At 47.6% G+C, this 22,058-nt stretch overlaps 1 protein-coding gene across 1 annotated transcript in view; it reads right to left on the bottom strand.

The window, feature by feature from the left end:
* RAB3B (RAB3B, member RAS oncogene family) overlaps positions 1-22,058 on the bottom strand; it is a 135,783-nt gene that overhangs the window by 56,569 nt on the left and 57,156 nt on the right. The window contains exons 3-4 of the mRNA XM_083157400.1: positions 5,326-5,444; positions 2,827-2,951 (exon numbers count right to left, since the gene is read on the bottom strand). Coding sequence (XP_083013526.1) covers positions 2,827-2,951; positions 5,326-5,444 — 244 coding nt within the window. The remainder of the gene's footprint in view (positions 1-2,826; positions 2,952-5,325; positions 5,445-22,058) is intronic.

The following is a 22,058-nucleotide window of genomic DNA, read 5'->3' on the forward strand; positions in this document are numbered from 1 at the left end:
CGCGTCTTTACGGCGTCTGCGCATGCGTGGAGAACGCAACGCGCATGTGCCACGCATTGACTCCGTACCTGTTCGGGCAAATCCCGTACAAAACTGTGCACCGCAATCAGTCGGGAAATATGGGCGTATTATGGGCGTCATGCGGAATGACACATGGGCGTAGTTTCAAAGTGGGCAAAACGGGGCGGAAACATGGGCGGACACGGGGGAGTACACTTATGTTGGGGGGCGTACATTCGGATAGCACTCCGAATGCACGCGACCAAAAAGGGCAGAAATGTGCGGTGTCCACAAGTGTACTATTGCTTTGCGGACACCACTCGTTCATGCGGTAGGCGAACGTACCGCCTAATGACTACAAGCATTAACACCTGAACCCAATAGAATCGACTCCTTTACTCATTACTCACTAATAGGACGCTTGTCAGTGCTTTAATTGAAACCATTGCTGCTTCAATTGCTGTAAGGGTTAATGTGTGCAATGCATGTGTTAGGCATGCTTGTAAGGATATATTGGCATCTAATTGATTCCAATTCCAAATAAGAAGTTTTTTATGAGGATAGGTAATTGAATAAGTGGGTCATGTGATGTATTGCAGAAGATACATAATAGTGGGTTGTTTGGCGTAAATACTCCGCTTACGTGCGGTAGCACCGCTTGGCTCCCGTTCGGATGCGGTATTCCCGAGCATACTCTGTAATACTCTGTAATACCGTGCAGAATCGGAGTGTTTCTCCCGCACACGCATGGTTTGTATGTCGTCCGTAAACACGCCCTGTTCTTAAAGAGTGAGTCCGTCCGAATGCGGAGGACACGTGGGCGTTTCTACGGACGATGGCCGCACGCGGCAAAACACCGTGGCGTACGGACCGCTCCGTAAGAATGCGGGAATATCCGCACCGATCAGAATAAGGGCCTAACTGATCACACGTTTTACCTCAGAGTGACTGAATGTACCATAGAGATGGTGCTGATGCTGTGAGGATTCATCAGTCGGTCAGCTGTGTAAATTATTTTCTTGATTTTTGATCGCTATATGAAGGCACATCATACTATTTGACATTATTGGTTTTGATTCATTGTTATATTCCACACCTCGCTTTTTAACCGTCTAGGACAGAGGTTCTCAAACTGTGGGTCCTGACCCCAAAGTGGGTCCCGACCTTCCCAGCATGGGGTTGCGACTCCATGTTGCTGACCATCAGGCTGATGACTTTTCTAATCGGAATGGGATCATTCGTCAGACTGCATTTAGGTCTACAGTCATTAGGTCGACCCCACTAGGTCGACTGGCAGGAAGGTCGACCTGACTTAAGGTCGACATGGGCCAAGGTCGACATGACTTAAGGTCGAATTTGCATAAAGGTCGACATGAGGAAGGTCGACTGGTCATAAGGTCGACATGGGTTTTTCACTGTTTTTTTATCCGAATGTCGACACAGTCGACATGGACACAGTTGGCAATGAGAATCGGACCCTCGCATCGCTCGCTTCGCTCGCGATGCTTCGGGCACGGTGCCTCGCTGCGCTCGGCACACTATTTTATTCTCCCACCACGCCCTAGTGGATGGTAGGGCATGAAATACCGCCTGTCGGCACATGTCGGCTCAAAAAACAGTGAAAAACCCATGTCGACCTTATGACCAGTCGACCTTCCTCATGTCGACCTTTATGCAAATTCGACCTTAAGTCATGTCGACCTTGGCCCATGTCGACCTTAAGTCAGGTCGACCTTCCTGCCAGTCGACCTAGTGGGGTCGACCTAATGACTGTAGACCTAAATGCAGTCTGACGAATGACCGCATCCCTTCTAATCTTAGTCAGTGATTCAAGGAGTCTGGAAAAGCTGTTGATTTGTCTGTTATTTTAGACTCGTCCCATCATTTTGTGCCTCCACAATGCTGCCATGTATGTACTGTCTGCTGACTACACATGTCATGTGATGACCTTCTCCAGTAACTTGCTGGGGTCCTGTCATTATTCTTATTGTCTAATGGACTCTCAGAGTTTGAGGACCCCTGGTCCAGGAGAACTTACCGTTTTTCCAATAATTGATCCTGATCACCCCTGAGGAAGTCCATGTAGGACGAAACGCGTAGGGATAGTCTCACTGATGATAGTCAGATGTTGGATCAAATACTGGAATTTTATGTGAAAACACCAATCTGAAGATACCATTTTATACTAATGTTCAGAAAACAGTTGTTTTTACCATTGTGTATTATTTCTGGTGAAAGTATAAAAGCGCACTTCTATACTCTCCCTTTCTTTCATCTCTATTCTCTGTGCCTCTATTAACAGCGAGGTTCTATAGAAGTGCTGCTATACTGATAGCGCAGAAAATGTATAATGGCTGGGATTCCTCTGTCCTTTCAAATGACCCCCGGTGCCTGCAACAACTGTAGTATGGCAACAAACACACCTCCAACCCTACAGCGGCACTCCACGGGATAAAAAAATAGACGTCAGACTCTTAAGTCAACAGGATATCCTGATGACAATGCAACGGGCATTGAAATGTTAATTACTTAAGAGTCTGACGTCTATTGTGTGTGTGTGTGTATATATGGGCACAAATAAAATCCTATAAATTGGGTAAAATAAATGTAGGTTTTGATGTATTAAGAATTAATGGTCATGAGTTAGATATATGTAAAAGATAGTTTCACATTAACAAATACAGCAGTTACAACAACCATTCATATCATAAGAAACTGTTAATAAATAAAATAAATTCATAAACAATGGCCCTCATACATTTACAAATTTAGACTGGATGCAATTCCTCTGAAAGCCAGCAGGGGGGGATGTAGCATAACACATACCGAGTTGCTCAGCAAGGTGCTTCCCTTTCTCTGGAGCTATCACCCTCTCATCGTCCATGTCACACTTATTTCCCACCATTATGACCTGTGCGTTGTCCCAGGAGTAGGTCTTGATCTGTGTGGCCCTAAAGGAAACAAAAAAAACAATTAAGGTCCCCAGAAGAATACATTTGTAAATTACATAGGAATACTTCCTAGTACATTTTAGCAATATTGTTGGTCTTGGCAGGTAATCTGCCCATAAACAAAACCATCATCTAACTTTCAGTGTCAGAGTGCAGTGATTACCAAACTGGGTGATACAACACCCGGTGTTGCGGAAGCATATTGACAAGAGTTCAAAATATCCGCCATCTCGGCCACTCCCCTCTGCACAAGATCTGCGTCTCTCTTCTGCACGGATCACCAGCTCCCATTCACTATTACAGGACTTTCATCGGGCTGCTCCCATCCTATGGAATGCCCTTCCACGCACAATAAGACTCTCCATTAGCCTCCAAACTTTCAAGTGTTCCCTGAAAACTCACCTCTTCAGGCAAGCCTATCATGTTTAAGTACCACACTCATAGCCCTCTGAGCCACTTATGTATTATATAGCTTCCCTTCTGGACCTACAAGCTATGCTATTACTGGTGACTGTCCTTGTCTTTCCCTTCTATATCCCTATAGATTGTAAGCTTGCAGCAGGGCCTCTTACCTCCAAGCCTGTTGTTACCCAGTTTGTTTTATCGCTGTCTACTATTGTAAAGCGCAACGGAATCTGCTGCGCTATATAAGACACTGTAACGGAATCTGCTGCGCTATATAAGACGCTGTAACGGAATCTGCTGCGCTATATAAGAAACTGTAAATAAATAAATAAATAAATCTGTCAGACAGGTGGTCCTAACAGTCTAGTGCAGTGGTTCCCAAACTGTGTGCCGTGGCACCCTGGGGTGCCTTGGGAGACTTGCAGGGCTGCCCTGAGTTGGTGGTCCATGACCATAAAAAAATGTATGACTAATGTAATATGCAAAATGTTTACAAACAGAAGTGAATCATGTCCATTATCACATAACTGACACTAGGGATGATATATAAACACAATTTACTCAACTGAATATTTTTTATGATTTCAACAATGAGACACTTTTGCCCTAGGGGCGCCGTGAAAAAATTCTGATACTCAGGGGCGCCGTAATCTAAAAAAGTTTGTGAACCACTGATCTAGTGTATTGCAACCCACTTTTGCACACTCCATTCTCCTTCTCCATTGGCTACTTGCACAAAGAGGCCATTCCATTGTTCATCCCTAACAGCATTCCTTCCTTCCCACATGTTAGTTCCATACTTTGTATGTATCGCCCCTTCTTTTTTTTAGGGACCCATTTCGGGAATTACACCCGAATTACACCCGTTTTCGGGATTTAGCCGCAAATATTAAGTATTATCCGAATGTATCAGGAGGGACCACGGCATGAATCTCCAATCCCTGCTGCAATCCCCCTGTCACGCCAACAGCTGCTTCCCCCATAGGATTCTATTGGGGATATGATGCTGCCCGATGTATCAACATCGGGCAGCATTGCATCAGGTCCTGATGCCACCACCATTCTGAGATGGTGTAGTCCATCATAGCCTATGGGCTACAGACAACACTGCTGTTCCTACTGCGGGTAACGTTTCCCACAGGAGGAGGTGAAGGGGAGTTGGGGGGAGCCAGCAATCACCGCTGCTCAGCTCTGGTAATCGTTAAATAGACATTGTGTGCATGCAGTGCAGGGTGAAGCTCGAGGAGCACTGGCCACGCCCCCAAATCGATAGAAACCAGGGTCGTTGAACAAGGCCACGCCGCTCTGCCAGCGGCCCCACACTTGAAGCCCCGCCCCTTTTCGGTGTGGCCAGGCCTCGATTAACACAACTCTAAAGTTGGGAGGTATGAATATGTAATAGCGTCCAAGCTCGCCAGAGGGGAGGGAAGTCGGACAATATTTAATGGATTTTAAAGCGGCAATCATTTCCAAGGTTGAACCATGCCTTGTTAAGGATTGCCGCTTTAAATCTGTAACATAAAATTATTTGGACACGTTTTAAAAAGATGTTCTTTACCCAACTTCATCATAAAAAAAATCCAGACAATTTCTGAGTGGTTTTTGGAAAAATAATTTGCCAATTAAGGGGCAATCTCTCACCTGAGAAATGGCAGAATGCTGCTGATCACACGGCCGACTCTACCATTAGACAGCTGCCTAGGGGCTACAGAATTTAAGGGGTGCCCCTGAGTCTAACTTTCACAAAATGAAGGGCGACTCTGAGACAGGGATTCTTGTTGGACTCAAAACAAACGTCAGGTGTATAACTGGTAAGGCGCCAGCTCCACACTTTCACCTGAGCTTCTGGAATGTCGGTATTGGGGTGCGGATGATGGTGGGAGAACTTGGCTGACATTTACTTAGGGTTCCCAAAAAAATATGCACCGACCCCGGCTAATGATCACATTCAGCAGCAGAAAAGACTCACCAGTCCTGCACAGCGTTGTAAGACTCCTCGTTGGTGATGTCATACATCAGGATGAATCCCATTGCTCCTCTGTAGTACGCAGTAGTAATGGTCCTGTATCTCTCCTGCCCAGCTGTGTCCTGTACAAAGTCACAGAGAGAGGAGTCAGTCGGACGCCGCTCTGCACATAACCAGCATTATAGCTGCGCCATTCACAATTCCGCTGCATACTTATGGGGACATTATGGAAAATGCACATTTGATAAAAATAGTTTCAATTTACAAAGTGGCACAAATCCTTCACTTTTGTAGATTTATTGTACCATTTAAAAAAATCTAAGACAAATTAGACCAGCGAAGAATGGTTTAATTAGCTGCGCAATTCCGGCAATGAAGCCTCATCTCACCCCCCTCATGGTACAATCTCTCTTTGGCGCTGCTAAATAAAATGATAGAAATCAGGCGGCAGATCCAGATGTATATTTAGCCTTAAAAAAAGAGATAAATGCGAGGCTGATAAAGAGCAGTGGCAGCCCGCACCTTTTCTGGGGAAGGGTGCTGCCTGGGTACCACGATGCAGGCACCCCCATGCGGCCGCCGTTCCCTGCAGGGACAGAGTTCCTGGCACCTGTGCTCTGATGACAGGCAACAGGACTGGCGCATGTGCAGTACAAACCTCTGTGCTGCGCATGCGGCCAGCCTCTATGGGCTGCTTCGGCAACAGCCCATAGAAGGAATCATGGTCCCGGCGCCTGCACAAAACAAATGACAGGCAGCGGGAGCAGCGCGTGTGCAGTATTTGCACGGCAAGCCACAGAAAGGCGTCCTCCAATGGGACTGCCTTGGTGACTGGCAGGTCGGACTTCCAATAGGAAGTCAGTCAGTGCCAGTCACAGTGAAGCCAGTGCAGTCTCACAGACTGCATATGGCTTCACTACAGGGGCGGATTTTACCCTGCAGCCCATAGGTAAAAGCCGCCACTGAAAAGAGTAGTAAATGCTCAGCCACACAGCTCCTAACGGTCATGATATAGGCTGTGTTTAAAGAAATGACAGATACTAGTAGATTGGCTGGATGTTTATCACTCTTTATCACACTTGCATTTATCTCTTTTTAAGGCTGCCCCATAGAATTATAAAGTGTAGAGAAAGTACCAATGCATTAGCTCCTAACTGACATTTTTCAATTGCACCCCGTAACATGGCATTAAAGAGATAATTGGCTGATTAGGCCCTTATTCTGGTTCACTTGCAATTGCAAATTCCTTCTCAAATGGACAAAACCATGTGCACTGCAGGTGGGGCAGATGTAACGTGCAGAGAGAATTAGATTTGGGTGGGGTTTTACTTCAAAGTGAGATCTATATTGCAGTGTAGAAATAAAGCAGTCAGTATTTACCCTGCACGGAAACAAAATAACTCACCCAAATCTAATTCTCTCTGCACATCTTACATCTGCCCCACCTGCAGTGCACATGGTTTTGTCCATTTGAGAAGGAACTTGCCTTTGCGAGTGAACCAGAATAAGGGCATGTACCTCTCTCCAGGACCGGTACATCTCCCCCCCATAAGGCATAAACCAGCACTTACTAGTGTGGGTGAAATAACGGAATCGACTCCTACTGTATGTACAGAAGGGAAAAATCAGGAACATGTCATAGTCCATGTTTATTGCCCAAATATTGTACATTTCTTGTCCAGTCACCAGTTTGCCAAAATATCTTATAGACCTGGGTGGGCTGATTCAGGACCTTTGCAGCTGCCGCGATTTGTATAGACACGTCCACTTGCAACATAGTAAATCTCAGTGTACAAAGTCGCAGCTCAGTGGATTATCAGACTTTTGAGTACAGCTGTGGTCATGACGCATGGTTGTGGGCGGTTAGATGCTGGAGCCACGGTTACTACATAGGTTATCGCAGGCTGCGAGAACCAATGAAAATGGTTGTAACACATCTGCATGTTGGCCTCCACTCCCCTCTTACCACCCACAATTGGTCTCTTACTGTCACTCACTCTCTATAAGACCATCGCGGAACATGTGCAGAGCGACTTATGGGGCCTACACGCGTAGCGATATACAGGCATTTTCTGAACGATTTTACTTAATTTAACTACATCGCTCAGAAAATGCCCCTACATCACTCCGTGTGTAGGGGCCATAGCGACAGCGATGGGCAGCCCCGCATGCTGTAATCTCCCGGCGATTAAGAACCAGACATTGCTACACATATCGCTACGTGTGTAGGGTATACGGTCACTGGTCGACACAGCAATGGTCAACATGCATTAGGTTGACATGATCAAAAGCTCGACACAAACGAAAGGTTGACCTGGATAAGGGTCAACATGAAAAGGGTCGACATTAGTTTTTCACCTTTTTGGTGCCTATGTCGACATAGCTTAACTCATCTTGACTTTTTCATGTTGAACTTTTGACCATGTTGACCATGTCGACTGTTTACATGTGTCCCATCCATCCCAGAACCCTTCTTTCTCCCAGGCACCTCATCTATACAGCGCAGCGCCAATGCTGACTGGCAGAGGGATATGCAGACACATAACAGCAAACATTACCGCAGAATACATTTGGCAGAGAAGAGCGATCACCTCGCTCCCAATTCCCGGCATCCTTTGTTACGTCTATTGTGTGAACGCGTGCTCGGTTATCCTCCCAAACTGCTGCAATCAATCCATAATGGAAACATTTGTTTTTAGAACCCTCTTGAGACAAGGTTGAAGTAAACACTTAGGAACACACATCCGATGTAGAAAACTACCATGTTCAATATATTGTTCTCTCGGTACTTATGTAGTAACTGGGCTGCCGATTTTGAAATCGGGTCCATCGCATCGCATCGCACCCGACCAAATCGCATGCGATGCGATGCGATGCGATGCGATGGACCCGATTTTTCCATAGGATTCAATGTTAAAATGGACTGAGTCCATTTTAACATGGAATTCAATGGGAAAAAGGGGTCCTTTTCATACCCCTACTATCCAAGTGGGCATGGAGTTGGATATAAACCTGTGGCGAGCGTAGCGAGCCACCGAGCCCGAAGCGTGGCGAGCGTAGCGAGCCCCGCGAGGGGACACAGAATACCGTCCCCTCGCGGGGCTCGCTTCGCTCGCCACGCTTCGGGCTCGGTGGCTCGCTACGCTCGCCACAGGTTTATATCCAACTCCATGCCCACTTGGATAGTAGGGGTATGAAAAGGACCCCTTTTTCCCATTGAATTTCATGTTAAAATGGACTCAGTCCATTTTAACATTGAATCCTATGGAAAAATCGGGTCATCGCATCGCATCGCATCGCATCGTATCGTATGCGATGCGATGCGATATCGCATCGCATCGCATCTGATTGTATGCCTTAACTTAAGGCATACAATCAAAAAATCGGCAGCCCAGATACTACATAAGTACCGTTCTCTCTGTGCAACACATCTCAATCTGCAATGTATACACAATATGGGGCACAGATGGCGCTAGAGCTTACTCATACACAATATGGGGCACAGGTGGCACTAGAGCTTACTCATCTCCTATATATTTGGCTACATCTGTCACTCAAAGTGGGTGTCTGTGTCTATAACGCTCTGTTCCTGGACTTTCCTCTTAATGTGTGATTGCCTTCATCTGTGCTGAACACCTTTCTGAGAAATTAACCTGTTTAAAACAGGTGATGGCAATCATACATTAAGGGGAAGTCTAGAAACAGAGCATTGTGTCCCTCCTGGAGAGGGTCATGTTGGGAGGTATGTGACAGAGAACCAGCCCAGTGAGCCCACAGACAGTGCCAGACACCCACTGCCTTCCCATGTTGCCCAGCACTGCTACTCCACAGCCACCAGGTGAGTGCCCCACTCCCGCGATTTGCGGCAAAACCTCCCCCCCGCGCGCCCCCCCCTCCCGCGATTCGCGGCAAAAACACCCGCTCCCCCGCGACCCCCCTACCGCGATTCGCAGCAAAAACACCCCCCGCGACCCCCCCTCCCGCGATTCGCTGCAAAAAGAACCCCCCCACGACCCCTCCCGCAATTCGGGGCGGCACCCCCCCTGCGACCCCCCTCCCGCGATTCGCGGCACACCCCCCCCCCCCCCGCAATTCGCAGCAGCCCCAGGATTAAATGGCACATGCAAAACACTGACATGGCTATGGTCTACAATGAAAAAGGTTGACATGAGTTTTTGAAGATTTATTTTTAATTTTTTTAATTTTTTCATATTCATTGTCATGTGTCGACATGGACACCAATGAAGTGGCACACTTATGTCAACATTTACATGTGTTGACCTTTCTGTGTTGATTTTTTCTTGTGGCGATTCGCGTCACACCCCCCCGCAACCCCCCCTCCCGCGATTCGTGGCAACCCCCGTGACCCCACACCTCCCGCAATTCGCGGCAACCCCCCACCAGAACCCCTGTGAACCCCGCCCTCCCGCGATTCGCGGCACCCACCCCCGCGACCCCCCCTCCCGCAATTCGCGGCACCCCCCCGTGATTCGCGGCAGCTCCAGAATTAAATTGCACATGGAAAACACTGACATGGCTATGGTCGACAATGAAAAAGGTTGACATGAGTTTTTGAAGTTTTTTTTTTTCATTTTTTGAATATTTTCATATTCATTCTCATGTGTCGACATGGATACCAATGAAGTGCCACACTTATGTCAACATTTACATGTGTTGACCTTTCTGTGTTGATTTTTTCTTGTGGCGATTTGCGTCACACCCCCCCCCACAACCCCCACTCCCGCGATTCACGGCACACACACACACACCTCCCCCGCGATTCTCGGGACCCCACCCCGTGACCCCCCCTCCCGTGATTCACGGCACACCCCCGCGACCCCCCCTCCCATGATTGGCCGCAACCCCCGCCACGTAACCCCCCTCCCGCGATTCGCGGCACCCACCCCCGCGACCCCCCCTCCCGCAATTCGCGGCACCCCCCCCCACCCCGCGATTCGCGGCAGCTCCAGAATTAAATTGCACATGGAAAACACTGACATGGCTATGGTCGACAATGAAAAAGGTTGACATGAGTTTTTGAAGTTTTTTTTCATTTTTTGAATGTTTTCATATTCATTCTCATGTGTCGACATGGACACCAATGAAGTGCCACACTTTGTCAACATTTACATGTGTTGACCTTTCTGTGTTGATTTTTTCTTGTGGCGATTCGCGTCACACCCCCCCGGAACCCCCACTCCCGCGATTCACGGCACACACACACCCCCCCGCGATTCTCGGCACCCCACCCCGTGACCCCCCCTCCCGTGATTCATTGCACACCCCCCGCGACCCCCCCTACCATGATTCGCCGCAACCCCCGCCCCCGTAACCCCCCTCCCGCGATTCTCTGCAATCCCTCCCCTTCCGCGATTCGCAGCATCCACCCCCCCACAACCCCCCCTCCTGCAATTCGCGGCACCCCTCGCGACCCCCGTCCTGCAATTCGCGGCACCCTTCGCGACCCCCCCTCCCGCGATTCGCGGACACCTAAGTTGCAATACAGGGCATCTTTCATACAATTCTAACCATATTTCTCATATACAAACGTTCACAAATTAAGGGGGCGCAGCCCCTTACGACGGTGTGAAGAGCGCCCGTAGGGCGCGATGAATCACCTAGTCTCCTATATATTTGGCTACATCTGTCACTCAAAGTGGGTGTCTGTGTCTATAACGCTCTGTTCCTGGACTTTCCTCTTAATGGCCCTTATTCTGGTTGGTGCGGTCGAGCCGCATATGCGGCTCCGACCGCACCAGACGAATCCCCGCCCACCCTACGGATCGCCACGGCCGTCCGTACACGGACGGCTGGCGATCCGCATAAAAATGGTGGAGGCTACGCCTCCACCATGGTGGGAGCTGCCCCCTGCATTCGATGGTCGTCGACCATCGAAGGCAGGTCCGCACGCCGCGGCAGCTCCCGCAAGCTGAGACCACACGGACAATCGTCCGTGTGGTAGCTTGTATGGGGGCTGAAAGCTGACATCCGGCGACGTCAGCTTTCCGCCCCCATGAGTTGCGTCATGCCCTCATTAGCATGCGTACGCCCCGCGTTTGCATGGGAACGCCCATGAAACGCGGGGCGTATACATAGGGAAATGAGGGCATGAAGCCCCTCACTCCCCTATACGCCCCCTTTGCGGCGTAGTAACGTTATGTGCGGCGAATTCGCCTGCACATGCGCAGATTGACCTCTGCGCATGTGCAGACGGAAAACATCGGCGGTACGGCCGCACGCGGGCCGTACCGCGCGAATCAGAATAAGGGCCAATGTGTGATTGCCTTCATCTGTGCTGAACACCTTTCTGAGAAATTAACCTGTTTAAAACAGGTGATGGCAATCATACATTAAGGGGAAGTCTAGAAACAGAGCATTGTGTCCCTCCTGGAGAGGGTCATGTTGGGAGGTATGTGACAGAGAACCAGCCCAGTGAGCCCACAGACAGTGCCAGACACCCACTGCCTTCCCATGTTGCCCAGCACTGCTACTCCACAGCCACCAGGTGAGCGCCCCCCTCCCGCGATTTGCGGCAAAACCTCCCCCCCACGCGCCCCCCCCCCCCTCCCGCGATTCGCGGCAAAAACACCCGCTCCCCCGCGACCCCCCTACCGCGATTCGCAGCAAAAACACCCCCCGCGACCCCCCCTCCCGCGATTCGCTGCAAAAAGAACCCCCCACGACCCCTCCCGCAATTCGGGGCGGCACCCCCCCTGCGACCCCCCTCCCGCGATTCGCGGCACCCCCCCCCCCCCCCCGCAATTCGCAGCAGCCCCAGGATTAAATGGCACATGCAAAACACTGACATGGCTATGGTCTACAATGAAAAAGGTTGACATGAGTTTTTGAAGATTTATTTTTAATTTTTTTAATTTTTTCATATTCATTGTCATGTGTCGACATGGACACCAATGAAGTGGCACACTTATGTCAACATTTACATGTGTTGACCTTTCTGTGTTGATTTTTTCTTGTGGCGATTCGCGTCACACCCCCCCGCAACCCCCCCTCCCACGATTCGCGGCAACCCCCGTGACCCCACACCTCCCGCAATTCGCGGCAACCCCCCACCAGAACCCCTGTGAACCCCGCCCTCCCGCGATTCGCGGCACCCACCCCCGCGACCCCCCCTCCCGCAATTCGCGGCACCCCCCCGTGATTCGCGGCAGCTCCAGAATTAAATTGCACATGGAAAACACTGACATGGCTATGGTCGACAATGAAAAAGGTTGACATGAGTTTTTGAAGTTTTTTTTTTTCATTTTTTGAATATTTTCATATTCATTCTCATGTGTCGACATGGACACCAATGAAGTGCCACACTTATGTCAACATTTACATGTGTTGACCTTTCTGTGTTGATTTTTTCTTGTGGCGATTTGCGTCACACCCCCCCCACAACCCCCACTCCCGCGATTCACGGCACACACACACACACCTCCCCCGCGATTCTCGGCACCCCACCCCGTGACCCCCCCTCCCGTGATTCACGGCACACCCCCGCGACCCCCCATCCCATGATTCGCCGCAACCCCCGCCCCGTAACCCCCCTTCCGCGATTCGCGGCACCCACCCCCGCGACCCCCCCTCCCGCAATTCGCGGCACCCCCCCCCCCCCCGCGATTCGCGGCAGCTCCAGAATTAAATTGCACATGGAAAACACTGACATGGCTATGGTCGACAATGAAAAAGGTTGACATGAGTTTTTGAAGTTTTTTTTTCATTTTTTGAATGTTTTCATATTCATTCTCATGTGTCGACATGGACACCAATGAAGTGCCACACTTTGTCAACATTTACATGTGTTGACCTTTATGTGTTGATTTTTTCTTGTGGCGATTCGCGTCACACCCCCCCGGAACCCCCACTCCCGCGATTCACGGCACACACACACCCCCCCGCGATTCTCGGCACCCCACCCCGTGACCCCCCCCTCCCGTGATTCATTGCACACCCCCCGCGACCCCCCCTACCATGATTCGCCGCAACCCCCCTCCCGCGATTCTCTGCAATCCCTCCCCTCCCGCGATTCGCAGCATCCACCCCCCCACAACCCCCCCTCCTGCAATTCGCGGCACCCCCCGCGACCCCCACTCCTGCAATTCGCGGCACCCTCCGCGACCCCCCCTCCCGCGATTCGCGGACACCTAAGTTGCAATACAGGGCATCTTTCATACAATTCTAACCATATTTCTCATATACAAACGTTCACAAATTAAGGGGGCGCAGCCCCTTACGACGGTGTGAAGAGCGCCCGTAGGGCGCGATGAATCACCTAGTACACAATATGTGGCACAGATGGCGCTAGAGCTTACTCATACACAATATGGGGCACAGGTGGCGCTAGAGCTTACTCATACACAATATGGGGCACAGGTGGCGCTAGAGCTTACTCATCTACTGTTTAAATACTGAGCAAATGGGGAGAAGGGGAGTACATGGTATCACAGCTCGAAATTGCCTGCCTTGTTAGGGAATCGGTACATCTGTCAGAATAACCTTAGGTCTACAGTCATTAGGTCGACCCCACTAGGTCGACTGGCAGGAAGGTCGAACTGATTTAAGGTCGACATGGGGCAAGGTCGACATGACTTAAGGTCGAATTTGCATAAAGGTCGACATGAGGAAGGTCGACTGAACATAAGGTCGACATGGTTTTTTCACTGTTTCACAGTCGACATGGACACAGTTGGCAATGAGAATCGGACGCTCGCAATGCTTCGGGCACGGTGGCTCGCTTCGCTCGCCACAGCTTTAATAACCTCCTCCACGCCTTAGTGGATGGTAGGGCATGAAATACCGCCTGTCGGCACATGTCGGCTCAAAAAACTGTGAAAAACCTCATGTCGACCTTATGACCAGTCGACCTTCCTCATGTCGACCTTTATGCAAATTCGACCTTAAGTCATGTCGACCTTGGCCCATGTCGACCTTAAGTCAGGTCGACCTTCCTGCCAGTCGACCTAGTGGGGTCGACCTAATGACTGTAGACCTAAGTTCATTCTAATAGATGACCGCTTCCCCTTGTTACACCCCCCCCCCCAGTAACAAGGTTTTGAGAGTGAGAGATAAAGTTTCAGCCAATCAACGTCGGTTGGTTGATACTTTATCTCTCTCCACTTTTTCTCATCTGCGCTGTAATAATTATGCAGTCTATGTACTACGCCTGGGAGATACGGATATAAAGTACCAGCCAATCAGCTCCTAACTGCCATGTTACAGGCTGTGTTTTAAAAAGGACAGTACAGGAGCTGGTTGGTACCTTATCTCCATCCACGTTATATCTCTCCAAGGTGTAGTACATAGACCTTGATAATTAATTTATGTCTTGTTATTTTCATTCCCAAATCCGGACCTGCCATTCCCGAAGGCACGGGCGGACCGAGCAGGGGTGGGTGTGAACTAGTGTAGAGGGGGCGTGGTCTAATGCCGCAACCTACATTTTTAATTAATTTTGGGGGCGTACCCAGATCTCCCCTAGTGACTGGGCAGTCCCAAGCTCCCTTAACTCCCTCCCTTGAATGTAACATTTTCAAACATTAGAATTTAACATTTTCAAATTTAAACCGGGCTCCATTGCTCTTAGAAATATTGTTCAGTGTCCTGAAACTTTAATGTATCCGCAATCAAATTAATCAAATCATTAAAATAAATAAATAATACTATGTCCATAATGGCCCCTATAAAAAGACTCTCAGGGAAACATGTGATAAATCACCATAATAGTTGTAGAAGACTTCGAAGACCGCATATGAATAAAAATTGGTAAGAGACCGGGACAAATTAAAAAAAAAAAAAAAAAAAAAAGATAAAATAATTAGCCGCCTTTGAAGTTTTGAATAGAAGCGCTTACGGAATGCAGTCTCATAAGTGCAGATCTGTCCTTTCAGACAGTCTAAAGGTCGCGATGAATTAATGTACAGGTCAAGTCAATCTTTTATGAGAAGTCATTTCACTAATGGCCAGATACATCTGCTAGGAGTTGAGCAGAGTGATTCATACAGAGCCAGCGATTATCATGCACTGCAATTAGCACCCGTCCCTCAATTAAAAGAGCACTTTCCATCTCTGGGATACAGATCACTTTCATCATTGTAGGGATACGCACTATGCAGCTGGCCAGCGATGGTTCTACTGCACCCTAAAAATGGGTTTTAGCCGCCAATATAAAGCATCCCCCGAAAGTATGCAGGAGGGACCGCAGCTGATATCTTCAATACTTGCTGCGATACTTTCATTGCCCCCGGCAGCCATATCACCCATAGGAATGCAATGCTGCCCAATTTACCAGTAGCGGAATGCAAAACATTCCAGATATTGGCCCCTGCAGCTACCGCCATCAGCAGATGTGGAAGCCCATTGTAGTATATGTGCATTAGAACAGTAGTTCCAGCAGGGTTATACATTCGCCCAATGACATCGTATTCCTCAATATAATACTGATATATTCGCTTTCACCAAATACAGTTATTGTTACTGCATGGGGTATACTGTACCCCAAACACATTTGCAAAGGTTTGGTGGCAGGGAAATCCCTCCATGTCCTAAGTGCAGAGCTGTTGAAGGGACTTTCTGGCACTTGGTGTGGGCAGGGCCGTCTTAACATTAGCCCTCCCGGGCCCCGCCGCGGCAAACAGCCCAGCACTATAAGCTTCCAGCGACCACTGCCCACCGCCGCAGCAGCTCCCAAGGGCAGTGCTGTCTTCCCCATTGGGGTGGACGGCAGGCCCCTAGAATCCTTGGGCCTTTGGGCAACTGCCCATTAAGCCCAATGGGAAAGACTGCACTGGGTGTGGGACTGCCCCCCTGGGCTCATCTCTTGGGGTCAAATGATTAGAGTGGGGGTCTCTATTTGGTCCCTGGGGGCATGGCCAGCAGCTAACAGAGCCATGTCATGCCATGCTCCCAATGGCAGCAAAAATGGTGGCATGATCTTACAGGAGTGCTGCAATCATAGGTCATAACCCCTGGTTGTGAGGCCATTCCCCCTCATTTTGGACGTGAGTGGGCATCCCTCTTTACCTCAGGACAAAGTTGGGAGGTGTGCATTAGGTTTTGCTAACACATACACACACACTTTTCTACTAGATAAAAAGGATAGCAAAAGCAATAACAATTAGAATTGAAACCCCTTTGTTTTCCCTGCACGGAGCCAGTGGTATATACACAACTGCTGTTCCATTGAAGATAACTGCAAGTGAGGAAATCAGAAATGGTCTCATTTGACATGTTCTGTGACACATCCCGGGCTCTCTGCTATAATCAGGTTCTTATCTCACAAATACACACGCACTGCGCAAATGCTCACTTTCCTATGTGTTGTACACAGACGAGCTGCCCAGCCAGAGACAAAACACACAGTAATCAATCCGAGGGGGGAGTTCTGAAATCGGAAGTGTTCCAAATGGGGTTCCAATGTTTTTAGAGTCTAGCAATATTCAATACATTCTATTCCAAGCGGTTATTCGTGGGGTCCCATGACAATGGTGTACATACTTCTGTTCCCAGGATAACCATTAATCATCATTGCTGCAACAGCAGGATTTGCATAAAGTCACAGATGGGGGACCGTAAAATGCCGAATACCCATCTCTGAATCAGGCCCCCAAATTAATGGATTATTATTTTAAATAGGCAAATAGTTGGCTGGTTGAAATGAGAATCTGGTAAGGTATTGGTGCAAACCACAATCAGCTGTCTGCTTCCAAACGCCAGAGTAATACACATAGGGGATTATTCTCGTTGATTCGCTCGGATGCGAATTCGCATCCTTGCATTACGAATAGTGGTACGCCAGCCCACCATTTGCAAGGCACGTACATTCGCACTAGCTACGAATGGATGTTTTACATAACATCCATTCACAGCCTGCGGTGTAACACCCACATCAACCATCGATAGGCAACCATCGAATGATGTGGAACGTGTACGCATAGGAGCAGCCTTACATATGCATGCACATTCTGAAGGAAGTAGGCGGGCAGCGGACATCCGGTGATTTCAGCTGCCCGCCCCCCGCACCCGTGTCACAGGCTCATTAGCATGAGAACGCCCATGAAACGCTGGGCGTTCCCATATATTGATGGGGCTCCTTGCTGCCCCACTCTGCCCCCCACACATAGGTGCCGATTCTGTGGGTGCTTGAGGCCCCGAGCACCCATGGAAATTGATGAACACATACCCGCTCAGCAGAGGCCCACCCGCCCGTGTCCCACTGAACTCCCCCTCCCTCGTCGCTGGCACAGGTACTGTGTGGGCATTTATGTATTTGGCACTGGGGGGGCATTTATGTATTTGACACTGTGGGGGCATTTATGTATTTGGCACTGTGGGGGGTATTTTTGTACCTGCACTGTGTGAGCATTAATGTATTTGGCACTGTTGCCATAATTTGAATATTGGAGACAACTGTGCTGTGTAATATAAATCAATATTATTTTGTGGCCACGCCCCTTTCCCATGAAGCCACTCCCCTATATTTTTGGCTTGAGCACCCAGCAGCAAAAACATAAATCGGCACCTATGCCCCCGCACGCTGTCCAGCGAATAGACTGTTTGCCGTGGGTGCACACACCCTGTGTATGCGCATGCACAACATCGGCCCCCCTGCGAACAGACCTGTAGGGTCCATAATAATATGCTCAGACAGGTTGGTTAAATACATCTGAGTAATGTAACTTACCAGAGAAATCAAATCAGCGCTGTTAGGACCAGGCAAAGCAACCAGCGTGCTGTAACTAAGCCATCAGTGCCAATATGGGTCCCTAATGGCCGCCTATGGGAACCGCCAGCATTTACAGGTGCTGTGAGCGAAGGATGGATGCAAACTATCTGGTGCAATTCTCCTAGCAGTGCTATAGAGAATATCACCAATAGCAGAACGATGTCTCAAAGCCGCAATCATTTACATCAGGCATGTCCAAACTATGGCCCTACAGCTGTTGTGAAACTACATGTCCCATCATGCCTTGCCACAGTTTTGCTATTAGGGAATGCTAAAACTATGGCAAGGCATGCTGGGATGTGTATTTTCACCACACTGGCCATGCCTGATTTACAGGTAATTTCAAATGAGATACGCGGCCTTTCCTGTCCACCACCACCCCCCCTAGCTGAGTTCCCCCCCCCCCTTCCTTGGGAAGAGTAGGCACCCCTCTTGTATTTTGCCAACTTTCGTCGGTGGGGCTTAACAACTTAACTATATGCAAATCATGCAATTGTAGCCACACCCCTTTGCATCTTGTAGCCAATTGCGACCGTTTCCCTGTACTAATGGCACCCGTCACTGCCCACCTGCTTCTACTCTTCGGGCATTTTCCGGAGAGGAAGAAATATAGGCAAAGTATGGTCCAAACCAAGAGTATTGCTATCAATTATTATTATTATTATTATTATTGATATGACTAGATTTTACTGTTCACCAGGAGAGCTCATTAATAAACCCATCCCCACATTTTTAATTGCAACAATATAATTAGGGCAAACTTGCGGGTAGTAATAAACAGAACCCTCTGTGAGAGATAGTGCTGGGGCTGATGGAATCGGAAGGTCATCGTGTGCTGTAACTAGGGAACCTACTGGCTTCATTGATAGAAATGCTTCCCTGGCAACCTGGACATGAGGCGGGAAAGTTACTAAGATAGGAGTTCTAGTTCACATCGGATATTACAATGGGCAGCCAATCAGAATACACTTTCTATTAATTTTAGCAAATTCTAGAAGATAATAGATAGTATCGGACTGTTTGCCCATAGCAACATCCCAGGTGAAATCGAACTCCCAGCTTAGTAAATTTCCCCCGAGCAGTTACTAATAATTCTCTATGCAGTGCAAATAAACAGGTACCTAAATGTAAACTAGTAACAAACCGTTCTATGGGTGAGAAAGAACCTTAATATGTGATCTGTAATATACACAGAGTAATGTCACATAAGAAATGGGAACAGGTACGTGTTAGGGACCAAAATAAACCAGGTGTCTCATTTGGTGTTACTTTCAAGAGAACCTAAATCTTGCTGCAAAATGACACAAATGCAAAAAAAGGTATTAAACCATTATGCAGTGTTCCTGTGGCAATTCCTTTACAGCTGTAAGATCCATTCAGGCGATTTGTCTTACTGCATGTGCTGTGGTCATAGGCATTTTATAACCCAATATTTTATAGATCTTAAATATGAATATTAGAAACAGGGGTATAACTATTTTGATGTCACTGACAGGAGAGCAATTCCCAGAGGCAATGGAGCCGTGTGCCTCCAGGCTCCAAGCTCTGACGGGCACCTGCATGTACACCAGCACCTGTGTGGTTCACAGCAGGATCCGTGTGTGACCACTGCTCTTCCAACAGAGCTCTGGGGCGTACCCGCTGGTGCTGCAGAGTTAATTGGAGCTGTGCCAGGAGACCTGCAAACACCTGGAATAGGGGACAGGACAGCTCCCACCTGGTTCCGCTCAGCCTGTGCACCCACTGCTGTTTCCTAGACTGAGATGGGACCTGCTGATAAATGCACCAAATTCCAACTTGCCTCCGGACGACTTGGATAAACTTACGTAATTGGGTATTGGTATCAGGCTGGGGCACAAAGGGCTCACAAGTCACAGACTGTGTTTTACAAATATCAGGCAGAAGCTGATTGGCTGGTTGTTTATCACTCTCCATTTTATCACTTTCGAAGCGTAGTGCATCTGGCTCATGGAATCACAAATTGACATCATTTAGCCCCCACCCCATCCCCACAAGTTGTGGCAGAACTGTAATCCTAACCAAAAGTAGAATGGTAGAATTAGTTTGCTTGCAAACATTTTATCTTTAAGACACAAATCAATAAAAATTAAATGTAAAAATGAAATCCTGCTTTGCGTCCCAGCAATAGAGGAGTTACATCGGTTCTAGGTGGTATAAAGAGTTAACGGAGAATACATTTGTAATCACAATATTTGCCTCGGCATCTGTTCAGCTGCACCAAACGGGGGATTCCTGACAATAACCTTTTGATATCTGACAGCTTAATAAACGTCTGCTGCAATCTTGTCAAATAAAATCAAGAACGGATGCAGATCCTCCCATCATCTCCAAACTTTCCAATAGAAATTACTGCCAAATGACAGCACCCTTGGGAAAGGGCTGTAGGAGAGCTGAGAGCAGATTTCAGAATACTAATGAAATAAATGAAGTGAAAGACGGACTGTGCGCAGAAGGGGCTACGAAATAGGGTTTACTACGAAATAAGGTTTAGTACTTTAGTAAGGTTTAGTGTAACAGATACACGCAGGCTCTAGACCAGTGGTACGCCACAAAAATTATTCAAAAGTCACTGTGAGAGTTGTATCAAGCCTTGGTGACTGTTAAATGGAGAAATCGCTCAATTCCAGGGAACACCCTGGAAGCTCCAGAGGGATGTGCAAAATGCATCCCTTCGTTCGTGGGCTGGTGCTAGATCCCATTTTTTTTTTTTTTTTTTTTTTTTTTTTTTCATACATAATAATGCTTTTATTTCTGTGTTACAGTATTTTTTTTTTTTTTTTTTTTTTTTTTATTACCGATATATAATATTATATCAATTTACATCGGAGAAAAACAAAAACAAAAGAAAAAAAAAAGAAAAATAGCAAAAGAGAAAAGAAAAAGAAAAGACAATACATTTTAAGATACATATTCACTTCTGGATTAAAAAAGGAAGATTAGATATTTATACACATTTTTTTTTTTTTTATTATAGACAGGACATGGCGAGATAGTCCCCGGGAGTATTATTTCATCCTCTTATTCTCAATCTTCAGAGCAGTATAAGTTTATATTTGTCCCCCAACCTCCTTTTATTACCTCCACTCAACTAGCAAGAAACAAGTCTGAATTTTCTCTTGAACTTGGGGGGATAGAGTTTGTATAAAATCTCCCCAGTTCTCGAGAAACCTCCCTTGGTTTCCTGCTTTTTGTGTGGAAGCTTCCACCCAATCCATCAAAAATACATTATATAATTTATCCAAAAACAGTTTCATAGAAGGGGGCTGAGGCTGAATCCACATCTGCAGAATAGTTTTTTTGGCAGTGGCGGATATAGCCATCATTACTTTATGCTTAGCCTTTCTGCACCTGGTTGTCCCATCGCCAGGTTCAATACTTAAAATGGCCCATTGCGCTGATATATGGAAGTCACTCTGTATATAGGTTTGGATAAACCGTTCTACGTTCTTCCAAAAAAGGTAGACCTCAGGGCAACTCCAGAGACAATGGACCAGATCCGCTCCAGCCATCCCGCATTTCAAACAATTACTATTATTAGATAACCCAATCTTGTTTCTCCTGTTGGGAGATAAATATGCTCTGTGATATATTTTTAAAAATAACTCTGTATATGTTGGCATGGGAAGTGTCTTACGAATGAGGTCTAGATGGATATATAGATCATTCTCCGTGACCCCTGGAAATAGTTCTGTCCATCTACTTATCCCTGTTCTTACCACCTTGTCATCAGACATATTTCTAAAGAGTTTATAATAAAAAGAGAGGGCTTTTTTTCCAAAATGCGGTTGCAACAGGAGCTTATCTAGGTCGTTGTCCCAGTCCCTTTCCTTTAATGTTTGAGTAATTTCTTTCGCATAATGTTGGGCTTGAATGAATGCAAGATCCAGTGGTATGCTTGTTGCATACTTCTCCTCTACCTGGCTGTGAGTCATAGGTCTTCTATTCACAGCATCAATTAATTGCCCAACTCTTACTATACCCTTATTTTTCC

Source organism: Crinia signifera, chromosome 8, assembly GCF_055691185.1.
Source record: "Crinia signifera chromosome 8, ASM5569118v1, whole genome shotgun sequence".
Classification (NCBI taxonomy): Eukaryota; Metazoa; Chordata; class Amphibia; order Anura; family Myobatrachidae; genus Crinia; species Crinia signifera.